At 46.4% G+C, this 17779-nt stretch overlaps 2 protein-coding genes across 3 annotated transcripts in view; one reads left to right on the top strand and one right to left on the bottom strand.

Annotated features, from left to right (window-relative positions):
* PGRMC2 (progesterone receptor membrane component 2) overlaps positions 1–7824 on the bottom strand; it is a 34410-nt gene extending 26586 nt beyond the window's left edge. The window contains exon 1 of the mRNA XM_068116348.2: positions 7352–7824. Within this exon, the coding sequence (XP_067972449.1) occupies positions 7352–7715 (364 nt within the window). The 5' untranslated portion in view covers positions 7716–7824. The remainder of the gene's footprint in view (positions 1–7351) is intronic.
* A 4374-nt stretch (positions 7825–12198) lies between these two features.
* Positions 12199–17000, top strand: LARS1 (leucyl-tRNA synthetase 1). Of its 2 annotated transcripts, none has more exons than XM_068116284.2 (2): positions 12199–12398; positions 13160–17000. In XM_068116284.2, exon 2 carries the CDS (start codon positions 13164–13166, stop codon positions 16719–16721), a length of 3558 nt encoding a protein of 1185 aa, XP_067972385.2. In that variant the 5' UTR covers positions 12199–12398; positions 13160–13163; the 3' UTR covers positions 16722–17000. The 2 variants fall into 2 exon arrangements, with proteins under 2 accessions (XP_067972385.2, XP_067972394.2); XM_068116293.2 differs by having other exon boundaries at positions 12205–12316.
* Positions 17001–17779: the final 779 nt, after the last annotated feature.

Below are 17779 nucleotides of genomic sequence, written 5' to 3'. Positions count from 1 at the left end.
AGCCTCACCACAACATTCCGTGTACCATGGATGGGAGGAAGGGTATGACAACTGAAGACAAGATGGGATAAATCTGTGCAGGAGAGAGAGCAATTTACTTTGGAAGAATTCCCAGGATGAGTTGATGTCAGAGGCGGTAGAGATGGGAGACCAGTCCAGATGATTGATGGCTGCTTGAAGACCGTGCCAGTTGGCCTGAGTGAAATGACAGACTCGCCGACGCTGAGGAGGCTCTCTGAGAATGGTCAGAGAGATGTCCACTTTAATAAGCACATGATCAGATGAGCCCATTGGAGCAGAAGAAGAGCAGCAGACATTTTCAGGGAAGTTAGTCATAACCAAGTCCAGAAGAGAAGATGCTCCGTTGACTGAGATCCGGGTCGGGAAATTGACAGATTGTGTCAGTCCCAGTGAGTCGCAGAAGTCCTTTGCTGAGGATCCATGGCTGTTGAGAGAGGTACCCACACCCAGCCAACTGGCATGGTGACAATTGAAATCACCACATATGAGGAAGAGAGAGTTGGGATGGGTAGATAGAAGTTGGTCCATATTATCAGACAGCAAGATCTAGATTGAGTCATCACTGTTTCGTAGACGGTACAACACACACATGAACAAAAGGTGGGAGCGAAGGGGAAGCCGTAGCCAAAGGTATTCCTGGGGGTGAGGTGGAGAGAGGGCAGTGCAGGGCGAGTGAGGAAGAGTTTTTTTATAAAGATAGCGACCCCACCTCCAGGACGAGGCTCAGGTCTATCATACCGGAGAAGTAAGTAACCTGGGAGAGATATCAAGGAATCAGAGACATCATGAAGGAGGAAAGTTTCTGTCAAGCAGATCACGTCTGGTTCGTCAGAAGCAACCTGTATGGAGAGATCAGTCACGTTTGAGCGAAGGCCCCGGATGTTTGAGGTCCATACTGTTAATGAAGAGGAAGGGGGAGCATCGGATACAGAACAGGGGGGGGGGGAGGGGTAGGGTAAGATATGGAAGAGGAGGAAGTGGTAGGGAGAGCTGTTGAAGGTGTATCAGAGATTTCAGAATAGCTTGGAGAAAGGAAAGAATGGGGTGGACAAAAGGTTTGATGGTGATTGGGTGAGGCACAGTGAGGTGTTATTTGAGGAGGTGGAGTAGCGAGGCAGAAGGTTGGGGGAGATTAAGGTGAAAGTTGGAAGGGGGAAGAAGCGGGGCGGACGCTTTGAGGAGGAGGGGTGAGAGGGGAGTCTAGGAGGGGAGGAGCGAGGGAGAGTCTCAGAGGGGAGGGGTGTGGGGGGTGTTTAGGAGGGAAGGGGCAAGGGGGGAGATTTGAAAGGGATGGGTGATGGGGAAGATTTGGAGGGGAGGGGCAAGGCAGAAGATTTGAAAGAGATGGGTGATGGGGAAGATTTGGAGGGGAGGGGCAAGGGGGTAGATTTGGAGGGGAGGGTGATGGGGAAGTTTTGGAGGGGAGGGGTGATGGGGAAGTTTTGGAGGGAAGGGGTGATGGGGAAGTTTTGGAGGGAAGGGGTGATGGGGAAGATTTGGAGGGGAGGGGCAAGGGGGAAGACATGAAAGAGATGGGTGATGGGGAAGATTTGGAGGGGAGGGGTGAGGGGGTAGATTTGGAGGGGAGGGGTGATGGGGAAGTTTTGGAGGGGAGGGGTGATGGGGATGTTTTGGAGGGAAGGGGTGATGGGGAAGATTTGGAGGGGAGGGGTGAGATTGCATTTTAGGAAGTGTACAATTAATGGGAAACGAACATTTATTGCAAAATGAGTTTCTTGTGACCTTCGAGTCAAAAATACGTTTGAGGACGCTGAAGGAGGGGTGGAGTGAAGGAGAGTTTCGGGAATGTCGAAAAGAGGAACTGTAAGAGATGGAATTTTTTTTTTGGAATGAATAGATTTGGTGAGCAAGTCGAAAGCACCATTTTTTCGAAGAAGAAGAAAAAGGTGTTATAATATACGACAGAATACAGTTCTTCAGGGGAAAGTTTAAACATTTTTAAATTGAGCAGTGAAAACTATCTGGGGAAATGGAAAATGGAAATGGGGGTGAAACACGTGATCGAAGAACGAACGAACAAATCAGAACAACGAATAAATGAATAAGAACAGAGAAGGAAATGTATTTTTTTTGGTTTTTTTTTTTTTTTTGAGTTGAGATTTTAAACAAGGAAGTATGGGGTGAAAGTCGGTCAAAAACAGAGAACGAAAGTAATTGCAGCACAATCCACGGACCGCTGAGAGATAAACAAAGCCTCAAGGTAGGACACGGTAGCCTACTAGGCCTCAAAATACGCGACACGAATTAACCGACGATTTTGTATACATGTATGAAAAATTAACACCGAGAATCTTACTAAAGACACACTATAGGTACACACACCGAAAGATAGATAGTTTCGACAAAAACACAATTGTGAAAAAATTACTTAACTTCGAAAGCGTGAGCGCATGGACAGCTTCGAAAAGACGTCACCTCGCCGACAAAGATCTCGCGAGATCTGACCATCTCCCACCATCTCCCACCAAGGCCAGTCTGCATAGTGCCATGGTTGAGTGAGCTTGCAGACAGGAGATTACTTCAACTCAACGTTATTTAGCCGCATACCGTACCCTTAAATACAGAATGGTACCAAAACTTCAAGCCTCCATATGGTAGAATGAAGAAGAAATCTCGTAAGGTTTTGACATCAACGTAGAAAATTGTGGTGTTAGACCAAGTTGTGCGGTGGGATGAGTGTAGCGTTAGTCGGTAAGGAGCACCAAGCGAACGAGTCCACCAAACGCACGATTCTTTTAAGTGAGGATAAGATCCACGCTAGTGTGAAAGCTTCCGTGTCTGTAAAGTGTAAAGGTGTCTCATGTTCATCATAGAAATCCCTTCGTTGAAAAGATGGAGAACTTAGGGTTGTGTGAATCATTGATCACATGAACAAGGGCTCAATGGTTGATGGCGTGGCCATACGGGAAGTAGCGCGCAACCCATACGAACGAACATGTGATCGCCAGTGAGGGTTCAGGAAATGCTCGCCCATGATCCTCCAGCCTCAAACAATTAACCCCCAATACTACAATTTCATATAAATGTATAGTATTCTCTCCGAAGGTTTTATTTGCAAAATTAAATCGTACTTGTGAGGTACCCGTGCTACACATGGGTGGGAAGCCAGAAGCAAACAAACAATGCAGAAACGGCAAATGCTAAAGCATGAAACCAACAAATTCCACATTCCTGTAGCACCTTCAGTCGCACGTCAGACATGGAAAGCAAGTTCGTGAAGGACTTCCATGAAAAACGTACCCGTTCGCAAACAAACGGGTACGTTTGTTCCATACCCAGTCAATGGCGAATCTGCATTTGGCGATCCGCGAATTCACGTTTAGAAAGTAGAAACCATCACGGCATTCCGTCGTTCACTTGAACTCGATATCTTTTTTCATTCCAAACAGCATAACTCCAATCACAAATTAAATAACATTAATATAAAAAAAAATAAACTTTTAACAACATTCGTGACACAAAGAAATATTTAAATCCTGATGTGAAGTTCCGTACGGTTGGGTGAATACAATTACGAATTCAAAATCGTACTTGTATTCACTCAATTCCAATCATCAATTGATACTTTAACAAAACGATTAACATGATTAACGTTTAAACATTACGATTGAATGACGGTTGTATTGGGATATTATCAAACCCGCACATTGCCGTAATCTGTCCACTTCCGCATTCGCGGCAGGTTCGTAATTCTCATCAAAATCTAAACAGTATTTGTAGAATTTCAATAAAAGCCACATCACTGTTCATATCGGTAAATATTATTCCATCGTGTTTGGAAAAACTGGAAAATTGGAAAAACAATATAGCCTATTTTACTCCCAGGGGTCCCAGGAATACCCACCCAAAATATCGTTGCGATCGGTTCAGCCGTTTTTGCGGTACCTTCGAACGGACAGACGGACATTTGGTGAATTATAGTAAGATAATAAAATATGTGTCTGTATGTGACGTTCCACGGCTGCGTTCGCCCCAATCCCCATTTATTCCATAAGATCTGAAGCTTGCGCAGCATGGTTTTCCCGAATGCACAGTTTTCTCGGAAAATCCCTGCCTTCAGCGTATATAGAAAGGATATGGCTGAGGCAGACAAGTGTTCAAAATGTGAGGTCCCCTTCACTTGGAATGGACCATGAACAGGCCAAAGTTGAACCCACAATTGATGTTGTAAAGATTGAGTTTTATCAAACAGCATCAGGAAAATAAAAATAAAACCGTACATACAAAGGGAATTAAAATGTGCATTTAAAGGACAAGAAAGAGCTTGAAAGACCATTATAATCAAACCTGTTTATTCACTTAAAAAGGTGAATGTTAAAAAGCCGTCCTTCACAATGTCTGCATGAACCAACTGGAATGGGTTTTTTTTTTTTTTTACAAAATTAAAAGGATAAGTAACAGCGAGATGTCAGCCATGACAGTTCAACCCACTGTTCTAACCTTTGGTCAATGTGAAGAAAATGTAATATTTACGAAGTTACAAAAGCACAAGATAAAACAGATTCCATGGACATGTATGAGCAGAGCCAATAATCCCTTTTCAATGCAGACTCCACCACCCATTCTCATGCTGGATAGAACACGAGTCAAAAAATAATAATCCACCGTTCCTACGTATACCATGCAAAAGGGCACAGAGAAGCAACCCGCCTGCCCCCCAATTTAGAGCAACTCAACCCCTACCCCCAAGGACTTGCTGCAACAAACAAAGCCCCTCACCCTCGAGCCGCCCCCACCCCCAAGGACTTGCAACAACAAACAAAGCCCCTCACCCTCGAGCAGCCCCCACCCCCAAGGACTTGCAGCAACAAACAAAGCCCCTCACCCTCGAACAGCTCCTACCCCCAAGGACTTGCAGCAACAAAGCCTCTCACCCTCGAGCAGCTCCCATCCCCAAGGACTTGCAGCAACAAACAAAGCCCCTCACCCTCGAGCAGCTCCCACCCCCAAGGACTTGCAGCAACAAAGCCCCTCACCCTCGAGCAGCTCCTACCCCCAAGGACTTGCTGCAACAAACAAAGCCCCTCACTCTCGAGCAGCCCCCACCCCCAAGGACTTGCTGCAACAAACAAAGCCCCTCACCCTCGAGCAGCCCCCACCCCCAAGGACTTGCTGCAACAAACAAAGCCCCTCACCCTCGAGCAGCCACCACCCCCAAGGACTTGCTGCAACAAACAAAGCCCCTCACCCTCGAGCAGCCCCCACCCCCAAGGACTTGCAGCAACAAACAAAGCCACTCACCCTCGAGCAGCCCCCACCCCCAAGGACTTGCAGCAACAAACAAAGCCCCTCACCCTCGAGCAGCCCCCACCCCCAAGGACTTGCAGCAACAAACAAAGCCCCTCACCCTCGAGCAGCCCCCACCCCCAAGGACTTGCAGCAACAAACAAAGCCACTCACCCTCGAGCAGCCCCTACCCCCAAGGACTTGCAGCAACAAACAAAGCCCCTCACCCTCGAGCAGCCCCCACCCCCAAGGACTTGCAGCAACAAACAAAGCCCCTCACCCTCGAGCAGCCCCTATCCCCAAGGACTTGCTGCAACAAACAAAGCCCCTCACCCTCGAGCAACCCCCACCCCCAAGGACTTGCAGCAACAAACAAAGCCCCTCACCCTCGAGCAGCCCCCACCCCCAAAGGACTTGCAGCAACAAACAAAGCCCCTCACCCTCGAGCAGCTCCCACCCCCAAGGACTTGCAGCAACAAACAAAGCCCCTCACCCTCGAGCAGCTCCCACCCCCAAGGACTTGCAGCATCAAAGCCTCTCACCCTCGAGCATCCACCACCCCCAAGGACTTGCAGCAACAAACAAAGCCCCTCACCCACGAGCAGCTCCCACCCCCAAGGACTTGCAGCAACAAAGCCTCTCACCGTCGAGCAGCCCCTACCCCCAAGGACTTGCTGCAACAAACAAAGCCCCTCACCCTCGAGCAGCCACCACGCCCAAGGACTTGCTGCAACAAACAAAGCCCCTCACCCTCGAGCAGCCCCCATCCCCAAGGACTTGCTGCAACAAACAAAGCCCCTCACCCTCGAGCAGCCCCCACCCCCAAGGACTTGCTGCAACAAACAAAGCCCCTCACCCTCGAGCAGCCCCCACCCCCAAGGACTTGCAGCAACAAACAAAGCCCCTCACCCTCGAGCAGCCACCACCCCCAAGGACTTGCTGCAACAAACAAAGCCCCTCACCCTCGAGCAGCCCCCACCCCCAAGGACTTGCAGCAACAAACAAAGCCCCTCAGCTTCGAGCAGCCCCCACCCCCAAGGAATTGCAGCAACAAACAAAACCCCTCACCCTCAAGCCTCCTTCAACCCCAAGGACTTGCAGCAACACAGCCCCTCACCCTTGAGCCTCCCCCCCACCCCCAAGGAATTGCAGCAACACAGCCCCCTCACCCTTGAGCCTCCCCCCCACCCCCAAGGAATTGCAGCAACACAGCCCCTCACCCTCGAGCAGCCCCCACCCCCAAGCAGGGCATGGCAGCAATCCAACCCCCAACATACAACAGCAACCCCCCCCCCCCCTAACTTATAGCAGCAACCAACGCCCTCTTTTCACCCAACTTAAAACAGCAAACCCCCCTTAATCCCCCCCACACAGGAGCAGCGACGCAGCAACACCCCCCCCCCCCCCCAGGCTTAAAACAACAGAGAACCCCCACCTCTCCAAATGGCACAACGGCATCTCCCAACGTTTGATTTATTTCCCAAATGAAATTGCGACTCTCTCGTTTGTTTATACGAATCGCAACGCGGGGCGCCAACGCAGATTGCCAACGCGGGGTGCCAACGCAGGCGGCAACGCGGGGCGCCAACGTGGGGTGCCAACTCGGGGCGCCAACGTGGGGTGCCAACGTGGGGTGCCAACTCGGGGCGTCAACGCGGGGCGCCAATGCAGATTGCCAACGCGGGGTGCCAACGCGGAGTGCCAACGCGGAGCGTTAGCGTGGAGCGTGCGTTAGCGTGGAGTGTTAACGTGGTGTGAATGTGGAGTGTGAACGTGGTGTGAGCGTTGAGTGTTAACGTTGAGTGTTAACGTGGAGTGTTAACGTGGAGTGTTAACGTGGAGTGTTAACGTGGAGTGTTAACGTGGAGTGTTAACGTGGTGTGAATGTGGAGTGTGAACGTGGTGTGAGCGTTGAGTGTTAACGTGGAGTGTTAACGTGGGGTGTTAACGTGGAGTGTTAACGTGGAGTGTTAACGTGGAGTGTTAACGTGGAGTGTTAACGTGGAGTGTTAACGTGGAGTGTTAACGTGGAGTGTTAACGTGGTGTTAACTCCCCGAAATGTACACATCAGTCATCACCCACCTGACCCATAAAAGCGTCTCCCACGACTGACGTCGAACACGTTCTTATTCACGGCGAGCAGAATCCGCGGGTTCTTCCTGCCATCGAACTCGGCCAACTGTTCCAAGGTGAAGTCCCGGCGTTTCATCCGCAACGTGTCATCAAGTCCCGAACCCCGTCCGTCAGCGCCACCGAGTCCATCACCCGCGCCAACGTCGCCACCATGGCCAAACTGCCAACGGTCGCCGAACAAACGGTACGCCAGGTATATGCAGAGAACACAAAGTGCGGCATTCAGTGGATTACCGAACAACTCGCCCGCAAACGAAGAAAGGGAAAAAGAGGAATCCTGTCCTTCAGCAAGAGATCCCTCAACATCCGCCATTTTGCTTATGCTCTCCTCAACTTTGCTCGCATCCAATCACGACGGCTTTCTCCCCATAATCTCTCCTCCTCCGGGTGGCACATTTATGTAGTCTTCTTCTTCATCATATAATTCGCAGATAATTTTTATTCCTGTGAATACAATTTTCTTTTTTATATCAGGTATTATACATTTCAATTCATTCACATTCATTGCGTTTCTTGATATCCATTTCAAATAAAACGATTCTTTCAGAAAATTGTCTTTCGGACAAAGACGTCCCTGCTGTTTGTCATTGTCTGTCATTTTAAATTACAAGCATTGTTCGAACTCCTTCAAACGTTTCATTTGCTTGTTTGGGAATACTGGATTTATTTTTTTTAACTTTCATTTTTCCCGCTCTTTCTTGAGGGCGTCCTCATCATGCTGAAGAAAATATTCAATAGCGATAGCAGTGAATGATTTATATTAGCGAGGTGATCAAAATCGAACACTGAAGTCTGAACAGGCTTCCAAGTGCTTATTCAAGTTGTAGATACTAGCACTAGGGCATGCCGCCATGCCCGTACTATATATATATCTAAAATTATATCCCCCCCCTCTATTTACATGAAATGGTTTGGTTCATTCGCAAAGCCAAAGCGAACGGCTTGCGAGTACGGTGACAATCCCCCCCCCCCCTCTATTTACATGAAATGGTTTGGTCCAAAGCGAACGGCTTGCGAGTACGGTGACAATCCCCCCCCTCTATTTACATGAAATGGTTTGGTCCAAAGCGAACGGCTTGCGGAGTTTGGTAAAGAAATCGCCATAGCTCGGTAACTACTTCTCCGATTAATATGAAACCTTGAAAAGGCACATCCTCGGGTCCCCAGCAATATACCTGGCAAGTTTAAAGTATATCGGACCCGTGGTTGTCGAGAAACAGCGGTCACAGACACACAGACACACAGACATACACACAGAGATTACTGGAATTATAGATAGACTAGGGCATGCCCGTACTATATATATATCGAAAATTATATCCCCCCCCCTCTATTTACATGAAATGGTTTGGTCCAAAGCGAACGGCTTGCGAGTACGGTGACAATCCCCCCCCCCTCTATTTACATGAAATGGTTTGGTCCAAAGCGAACGGCTTGCGGAGTTTGGTAAATAAATCGCCATAGCTCGGTAACTACTTCTCCGATTAATATGAAACCTTGAAAAGGCACATCCTCGGGTCCCCAGCAATATACCTGGCAAGTTTAAAGTATATCGGACCCGTGGTTGTCGAGAAACAGCGGTCACAGACACACAGACACACAGACATACACACAGAGATTACTGGAATTATAGATAGACTAGGGCATGCCCGTACTATATCTATATCTAAAATTATATCCCCCCCCTCTATTTACATGAAATGGTTTGGTCCAAAGCGAACGGCTTGCGAGTACGGTGACAATCCCCCCCCCCCCCCCCTCTATTTACATGAAATGGTTTGGTCCAAAGCGAACGGCTTGCGGAGTTTGGTAAAGAAATCGCCATCGCGTGCACAAACGCGCAGGAAAGCGAAAGAATCGCAAATTAGTTTTAATTAGTTTTAAAACATAGTTTAACGCCAACATAGCGGCAACATAGTTTGCCAACGTGAAATAAATGAATACGCTCTCAAATGTGCCGTCCGAGGCAGAGTCTGTTCGCCACGTTCGGCACACGTGATAACTCGCTGCTCTCTGATTGGTTGAATCGTTTTTTGGACATAGCTCGGTAACTACTTGTCCGATTAATATGAAACCTTGAAAAGGCACATCCTCGTGTCCCCAGCAATATACCTGGCAAGTTTCAAGTATATCGGACCCGTGGTTGTCGAGAAACAGCGGTCACAGACATACATACATACATACATACATACATACACACAGAGATTACTGGAATTATAGATAGATAACCTGAACTAGAACGCCACTCAGTAGAGCGTATACTCCCGTCGTGGGTGGCCGCTGCTGAGCCCTATCTCCAATGGTTAAAAAAATCCTTCAAAAAATTCCTGGATCCGGAATAATATCCTGAGCTTCACCAAAAACTAATCAATTCTTCCTTATCCCAAGGGCAATCATCCCACCAACTTTCATCCAAATCCGTTCAGAACTTTTCCAGATATCTTGTTCACACACACACACACACACACACACACACACACACACACACACACACACACACACACACACACACACGGACGGACACGATCGAATGCATTACTCCCTGGCGGGAGTAATAACAGTGAATAACTAGAGCGGTACTCAGTGGAGAGCAAAGATCGTAAAGCGGCGCTCCGCTTTACGATCTTTGGTGGAGAGCATGCCTCCGCCTGTATGGCCATATCACTAAATGGTGAAGAATCACTTAAAAAATTCTAGTAGCCGGATCCGAAGCTCAGGATATTATTCTGGATCCAAGAATTTTTTGAAGGATTTTTTTACCATTGGAAGATAGGGCTCATTTTTTAAAATTTATTATCTTCTATATATTCTATATTTAACATTGTGATATGAAAATAGTTTTCACATTTGTTGTAAATGTAGTTTAAACTCGTGGTTATGCGTTAGAGCAGTGTATGTTTTTAGCAGCGTCGTCTTCAATGTTCATTTTTTTTTTCTAATAAAGACATATTCTGTCATTTTAAACCCACCAAAATGTGTATTAAGTTTCCCCGTTTCATAAAATGTATCGTTTGATACGTATAATGCTTTAAAACTGTTTTTTTTTTTTTTATAACCTCAAAGAGATATCAACATTCGCCTCAGCGAATGTCAATCGCGGTGTCAGTATTTGATGAACTTATAAAGACTTAGGTGAGTTATAAGTGTGACCAGCATGTGCACGGGATTCTTCGCAGAAGAATGAGTGGTCGCATTAGCTTGTACGACTTAAAATGAGCGAGTTTTGTTTTGACGTTTGGGCCAGTTTTACATGTTGTATCCCTAAGGAACGAAACGAACGTTTTTCCTGACTTACAATTTTATTTGAAGTCACACATGCCTCAAAATACACTCACTTATATAGAATTGAACGCTGAATCCGAAAATGTAAGTGAAATTGACTTGTTTTTTTTTTCTTTAACATTATCTTCTATATATTCTAAATATATATCTGTGCAGTGTCTGTCTTGTGTTGTCTTGTCTTGTTCATAATAAAACTAGAACGGCACTCAGTAGAGAGCATAAACCTCCACCTGGTTGGCCATATCACTCGATGGTGAAGCATTACTTTAAAAATTCCAGTAGCCGGATCCGGATCCGGATCTTCACCAAAATCTAATCATTTCGTAGGTTTCACATACGCTACATCTCTGCCAAATTTCGTCCGAATCCGTCCTCAACTTTTTGAGATATTTTGTTCACAGACAGACAGACAGACAGACAGGTGTGAAAACATAAAGCTCCATCCACCTTTGGTGGCGGAGGTAACTGTTGATATGGAACGATTGGTTTGGGAAGCGATAGTAAACTACTTGATAACGGAGCACAACCACTTTGCTGACATTTATAAATTTATAATCACGTCAAACAATTATTTTATTTGAGGCACACCGTCATTGGCAAAGAGCAAAAGGAGAAAATGAAAGTTTTCATACAATAAGCAATTCAAAAATGACTTTTGTTTGAAACATCAAACTTTACAAAATGCAAGAGGCTCGTCAGTTATTGTTACCTCCGCCACCAAAGGTGGATGGAGGTTTATGTTTTCACACCTGTCTGTCTGTCTGTCTGTCTGTCTGTGAACAGGATATCTCAAAAAGTTGCAGACGGATTCGGACTAAATTTGGCAGAGATGTGGCGTGTGTGACAAAGACGAAATGATTCGATTTTCGTGAAGATCCGGAATCGGATCCGGCTACTACAATTCTTTAAAATGAATCTTCACCATTGGGAGACAGGGCCAAAAACAATACTTATAGCAGAATATCTCAAAAAGTTTGGGATCGATTTGGACGAAACTTGGTGGACCAGTTGTGTGTCTGACAAGGACGATTTGATTCGATTTTGGTAAAGATCCGAATACCACAATTTTTTTAAGTGATTCTTCACCATTGGGAGATCGGGCCAAAAACGATACAAAGCAGGATATCTCAAAATGTAATGGACGGATTTGGACAAAACTTGGTTCCACCAAGTGTGTGTGACAAGGAAAAATCGATTCAAGTTTGGTGAAGATATACGTAATTTCTACGTAATAAAACAACAACAATTACGTAATTTTGCACCATCCCTTTTATGGCCTTTTCCTGTCTCTAACATTACAGCAAATTATATCAACAGCAAAACTACCATTATCTATACTCTTGAGAAAGCGATCCGACGTCTACAAGTAGATTAACCAGTAACCTCACAGGCAAGTTTATACATCGCCCCAAATATGGTTACTTAAATGTTATTTTATAATTCGCTACACTTTGATATTGATGTTTTTTTTAAACTGTAGTGGTCGTTTTGTAGTTTAATTTTTCCATTTGCTTGAAGTAAAATTAATGAGGGTGTAGGTAGTTCGCCACGTGTGCTGCGGCGGTGTGCACTGTACAGATCCACTCGGAAATACCTCACCGTCACCGGCGGTTATCAAGCCTTCAACCCTAGGTCTGTTTACCTTGGCTCATAGAAGGTCGCCTAAGGAACAGTTGGTTCCCGAGGAAGGCGCGAACTCCTGGGATTGTTGAAGGTGACGGATGTAATTTTATAACTAGAACATCACGTGATAAATAGCATATACCTCCACCAGGCTGAACAGTTAACATTTTGTAGCTCAATGATGGTCCGGATCGGGATTCGGACCTGAACCAAAATCTAACCGGCTTGTTCTTGTCACATAACCAACCTGTCCTCCAAGTTTCGTCCGAATCCGGCCATAACTTTTTGAGATATCGCGCTCACAGACAGACAAGCAGTAAATAATGTCGCAATGTAACAAACAGGACAAAGGTGAAACAACGTCCTGTCAACTTTTGGTGGCGGAAGTAAACACGAGGACGAGGGAAGGTTGAGGGGGTTTAAATCACTTAGCATAGGAAAACCGTTTCTCTATTTAATTTGACAGGAACGTCGAAATATGCGTTCGTTTGGATTGCACGAAAACATCCATTAAATTGTTCGATTCAATCTGTTTGATGGAAGTAAACTCATGCCATATTTAAATTTTATTGTTTTTGAATATTTTTGCATTTTTACATTAAAATGGAGATCGAGATGTAGGACAAGATTTTTCACTGAGATGTGCTTGTTTTTCATGTGACCTTTCACCTTTATTTCGTTTGGATACAACTTACACTTCCCCCTTGGGTCAAATGATGTCTGCTTCAATGATTGTTGTTTAAAATAGTGTTTTATTTGCTTTAAAGTGGAAAATAAGCTGACGAGATCTATTTAATTGCATAAAATGAAAATAAATTAATCCGATTTAACAAAAACTTAATTTCCTTGCAGGCTGATGGCGGAAAGACGAGGAACAAGCAAGCTCCGAGTGCTGCGTACCATTGAGCGAGATGCTCAGGCACGTTGGGACCGAGAGCACATCTTTGAGGTCGATGCTCCGCTGCCTGGCTCTTCAGATGAAAAGCGCTCCAAGTTCTTTGTCACGTTTCCATATCCATACATGAATGGACGTCTTCATCTTGGCCACAGCTTTTCTCTATCAAAGGCGGAATTTACAGTTGGTTTCCGGCGAATGAAGGGTGATCTTTGTCTGTTCCCTTTTGGCTTTCATTGCACCGGAATGCCCATCAAGGCCTGTGCTGACAAGCTGTGCTGGGAAATGGAGACGTACGGCAACCCTCCCACATTTCCAATTGAAGATGAAGACGAGATGGAAGAGGTGGCCATGGTGGGTGCAGACCAGCCAGTGAAAGACAAAAGCAAAGGCAAACGCAGCAAGGCAGCGGCCAAATCTACAGGCTCACGTTGGCAATGGGAGATTATGCGCTGGCTGGGTTTGAGTGAAGGTGAGATCCCATTGTTTTCTGAGGCAATCCATTGGCTGAAGTATTTTCCACCACTTGCTATTGCTGACCTCAAGAACATGGGGGTAAAGGTCGACTGGCGACGATCTTTTTTGACAACTGATGCCAATCCGTACTATGATTCCTTTGTGCGTTGGCAATTTGGCCTGCTGCAACGGCAATGCCGTGTGAAATTTGGTAAACGCTATACCATATACTCACCGAAGGACAAGCAGCCATGCATGGACCATGATAGGATGACTGGTGAGGGTGTTGGGCCACAGGAATACACACTCGTGAAGATTCGTATCTTAGAGCCATTTCCTCCAAAGCTGGCCTCACTTTCAGGAAGATCCGTTTTTCTTGTCGCAGCAACATTGCGTCCAGAAACGATGTTTGGACAAACAAACTGCTGGATTTCTCCTGACATTGTTTATGTGGCTTATGAAGCTTGTGCGGGAGATGGGGCACAACACGTTTTTGTGAGCACACGCCGCGCAGCGCGTAATGCTTCGCACCAAGGGCTGACGCCTCGCCCTGGTGAGGTGGATGTTCTGCTTGAGTTGTGTGGCACAGAACTCCTTGGTGCTGCTCTTCATGCACCTCTTGCTCGCTACCCAAAGGTCTACGCCCTGCCAATGCTCACAATACGTGAAGACAAGGGTACTGGTGTTGTAACCAGTGTGCCGTCTGATGCTCCTGATGATTTTGCAGCTCTTCGAGACCTCAAGGATAAACCAGCTTTGCGTGAAAAGTTTGGTATTGCTGATCACATGGTCGTGCCTTTCGAACCTGTTCCAATAATCACAGTTCCTGATTTTGGGAACTTGTCAGCTGTTGAGGCGTGTAACCGCTTCAAGGTGACGAGCCAAAATGATCGCGAACAGCTTTCAGCAGCCAAGGACGCAGTATATCTGAAAGGATTCTATGAGGGAGTAATGATCGTTTCTGGATATGAGGGGAAGAAAGTGGAGGATATGAAGAAGGACATTCGGCAGAAGATGGTGGGGACAGGAGATGCAGTGCTTTACTGGGAGCCAGAGTGTAATATCATATCTCGTTCTGGAGATGACTGCGTGGTAGCTCTATGTGATCAGTGGTATTTGGATTATGGTGAAGAAAGCTGGCGAAGTGAAGCTACTAATTGTCTGAAGCAGATGGAGACGTACTCGAAAGAGACCCGCCGTAATTTTGAAGCAACACTTGGCTGGTTAAAGGAGCATGCATGCTCACGTACATATGGCCTTGGCACACGGTTACCCTGGGACCAGACCTGGCTCATTGAATCACTTTCCGACTCAACAATCTACATGGCCTTCTACACTGTATCACACCTCCTGCAAGGTGGCATCCTAGATGGAAGTGGGAAGCCACCGCTTGGTGTCTGCCCTGGTCATATGACTCCTGAAGCATGGGACTACATCTTTCTGGCTGATGCACCATATCCCTCCAACAGCGATGCACCACCCAATGCATTTGAGCGTCTTCGCCACGAATTTCGCTTTTGGTACCCTGTAGACTTGCGGGTCTCAGGCAAGGATCTTATTCCCAATCACTTGACATATTATCTGTACAACCATGTGTCAGTCTGGGCTGGGGACAATTCGTGCTGGCCACGCGCGGTTCGTGCAAATGGTCACCTGTTGTTAAACTCTGAGAAAATGTCCAAATCCACAGGAAATTTCCTGACACTTGCACAGGCTATTGAGACTTTCTCAGCCGATGGAATGCGCTTGGCCCTCGCCGATGCCGGGGATTCCATTGAAGATGCCAACTTTGTCATAGCAATGGCAGAGGGAGGTATATTGCGGTTGCATTGCTGGTTGGAGTGTGTTCGTGAGATGATTGAGATGAAGCCGAGCCTGCGCACTGGGGCTCGCAACACATTCCACGATCGAGTGTTTGAGAGTGAGATCAATTCGTGTGTACTGCAAGCTGAGCAAGCATATGAGCGGCTCTTGTTCAAAGAGGCTCTCAAAATGGCCTTCTTTGAAATGCAAGCAGTCAAGGATCGCTACCGTGACCTTGCACCTGGCGGAATGCACAGAGAACTCGCTGAACGATTCATGGAGCTGCAAACCCTGATTTTGTCTCCTATATGCCCACATATTTGTGAGCATATCTGGTCATTGCTGGGCCACTCAGATTCCATACTTCAGCAGGGTTGGCCTCTTGTGGAGCAGCCGGATTTATCACTGCTTCAGGCCTCAAATTATCTTGCCAACACAACGCATGAAATAAGGCTGAAACTTCGCTCACTGCTGCAACGGAAATCGCCGGTTCTTGCAACCCGCCCATCACATCTGTCGATCTATGTAGCTGATGGCTACCCAACATGGCAGCGTCACATTCTAGAGGTGTTGAAGAAGCACAGTAAGGTGGGGGGGTTACCCACAAACAAAGAACTTGCTGCAGAGATGTCTGCTTTGCCTGAATTGAAGCCTTTCATGAAACGTGTCATGCCTTTTGTCGCAATGCTCCGCGAGTGCTACGAGCGCGATGGTATCGCAGCTCTCCAACCTGAGCTCAAGTTTGATGAGCGTGCTGTATTGCGGGAGAACATCAACTATCTTATTGCTACAATGGAGTTGGAGGGCATAGACATTCTGAGTGCCGGAGATCTTGGAACCAAGACCCAGGAGCAATGCCGGCCTGGAAAGCCAATTTTTGCTTTCCGCACTGAACCTCATGCTCTTCTTCATCTTGTCAACCCACAGCAACATTCTGGTCATTTCAGCCTGCACTTGCCAATCTGGGAGGGTGATGCTCCTAGCACGGTCATTCAAAGGCTCTTGAAGAAAGACCACATGATCAAGGACCCTTCATCAGTGCAGCTCTGTAGATTTCCAGATCCACTGGCAATGCCACGTCGGCTTCCAGGCCCATCTCGGTCATCAAGTGATGCGGCAACTATTCCCATTCCATCTGTGTCGTGTTTTACGCTGATGCCACCACAGGATGGGTCTGGTTTTTGGCTTGGACTTAAGCTGGGTGATCCAAATGGAGAGCTTGTTGCATTGGGTGATACATTAGTCTATACGGTATCATAATGATGACTTGGAAATTGAGCGCTCTCAAAATCTTTTGGAATTCCACCCTTGTTGGCACTGGGGTGTAAATATTGTGGAAAGGTGAAGAAGCTGGCGAAGTATAGTTTTTCTGGCATTAAAAATGAGATAAGAATAAGCTTGTTTCATACCTTTGCAATTTAGTACATACTTATTAATGCCCAGCAATTGAATTGGTAAAAAGGAAAATATTGGTGTGTCTGAATAATTAATGTTCGAATTTCTTGCAAGTTTCAAATTAAACATCATTTGGAAATGGAATACTATTCTCTTTGAATGGATCAAGCATTGCTTTTAAATCGTCCCTAGTATTGTCAAAGCAAAATCACCATTTCCAAAAAAGGCTTGTGAATTGCACATCTGTTTCAATGAAAACTAACTGCATGAAGTATTTTTATTTCAAGAAAGGTATTGTTTCATTTGCCTAATTTTTAACAATAAAATTAAAGGCCAAATACTGCACTGGCATCATGAGAAGGAACTTGAATAAGCAAAGATGGAGTCATCAGGGGGAACCTGGATAGGATTCGGGTTTTAGCCGCTACTCATCTACCCTCAAACCCATGCAGGTACAGCCAAGTGAGCCTTACCATTTTTTTTGGTAAGAATTCACTTCTCCCTGGAGCCTACACACTAAAATACAGAAAAAGAGAAATTATGAGTAAAAGTGAAATAAGAGAGGAACCTTCTCATCCTCTTCCCTTTATAAGGGATGAGGTTCAACGGCATCAAGCTCCTGTCCTGCCTTGACCACAATACTTCGCCACTCCCCTCTGTCCTCAGCCAACTCTCTCCACTCTACAACCACCCCCACCTTACTGATATCCCTCTTCACACAATCCTCCCATCCCAACTGTGGTCTACCTCTTTTCCTCCTACCTTGCTCCTTCAACCTATCCTCTCTCTTTGTCAATCTCTCTTCCCCCATCCGCACCAAGTGTCCAGCCCATCTCAGCCGGCATTTCCCCAATCTACCCGTCAAGCTCATCTGCACACCAATCTCCTCTCTCAGTTCATCCATTCTCCTTCTATCCACCCTC

The sequence above is a fragment of the Myxine glutinosa genome, chromosome 1 (assembly GCF_964187855.1).
Source record: "Myxine glutinosa chromosome 1, kmMyxGlut1.1, whole genome shotgun sequence".
Lineage (NCBI taxonomy): Eukaryota > Metazoa > Chordata > Myxini > Myxiniformes > Myxinidae > Myxine > Myxine glutinosa.
This window is presented reverse-complemented; position numbering and strand designations above follow the sequence as displayed.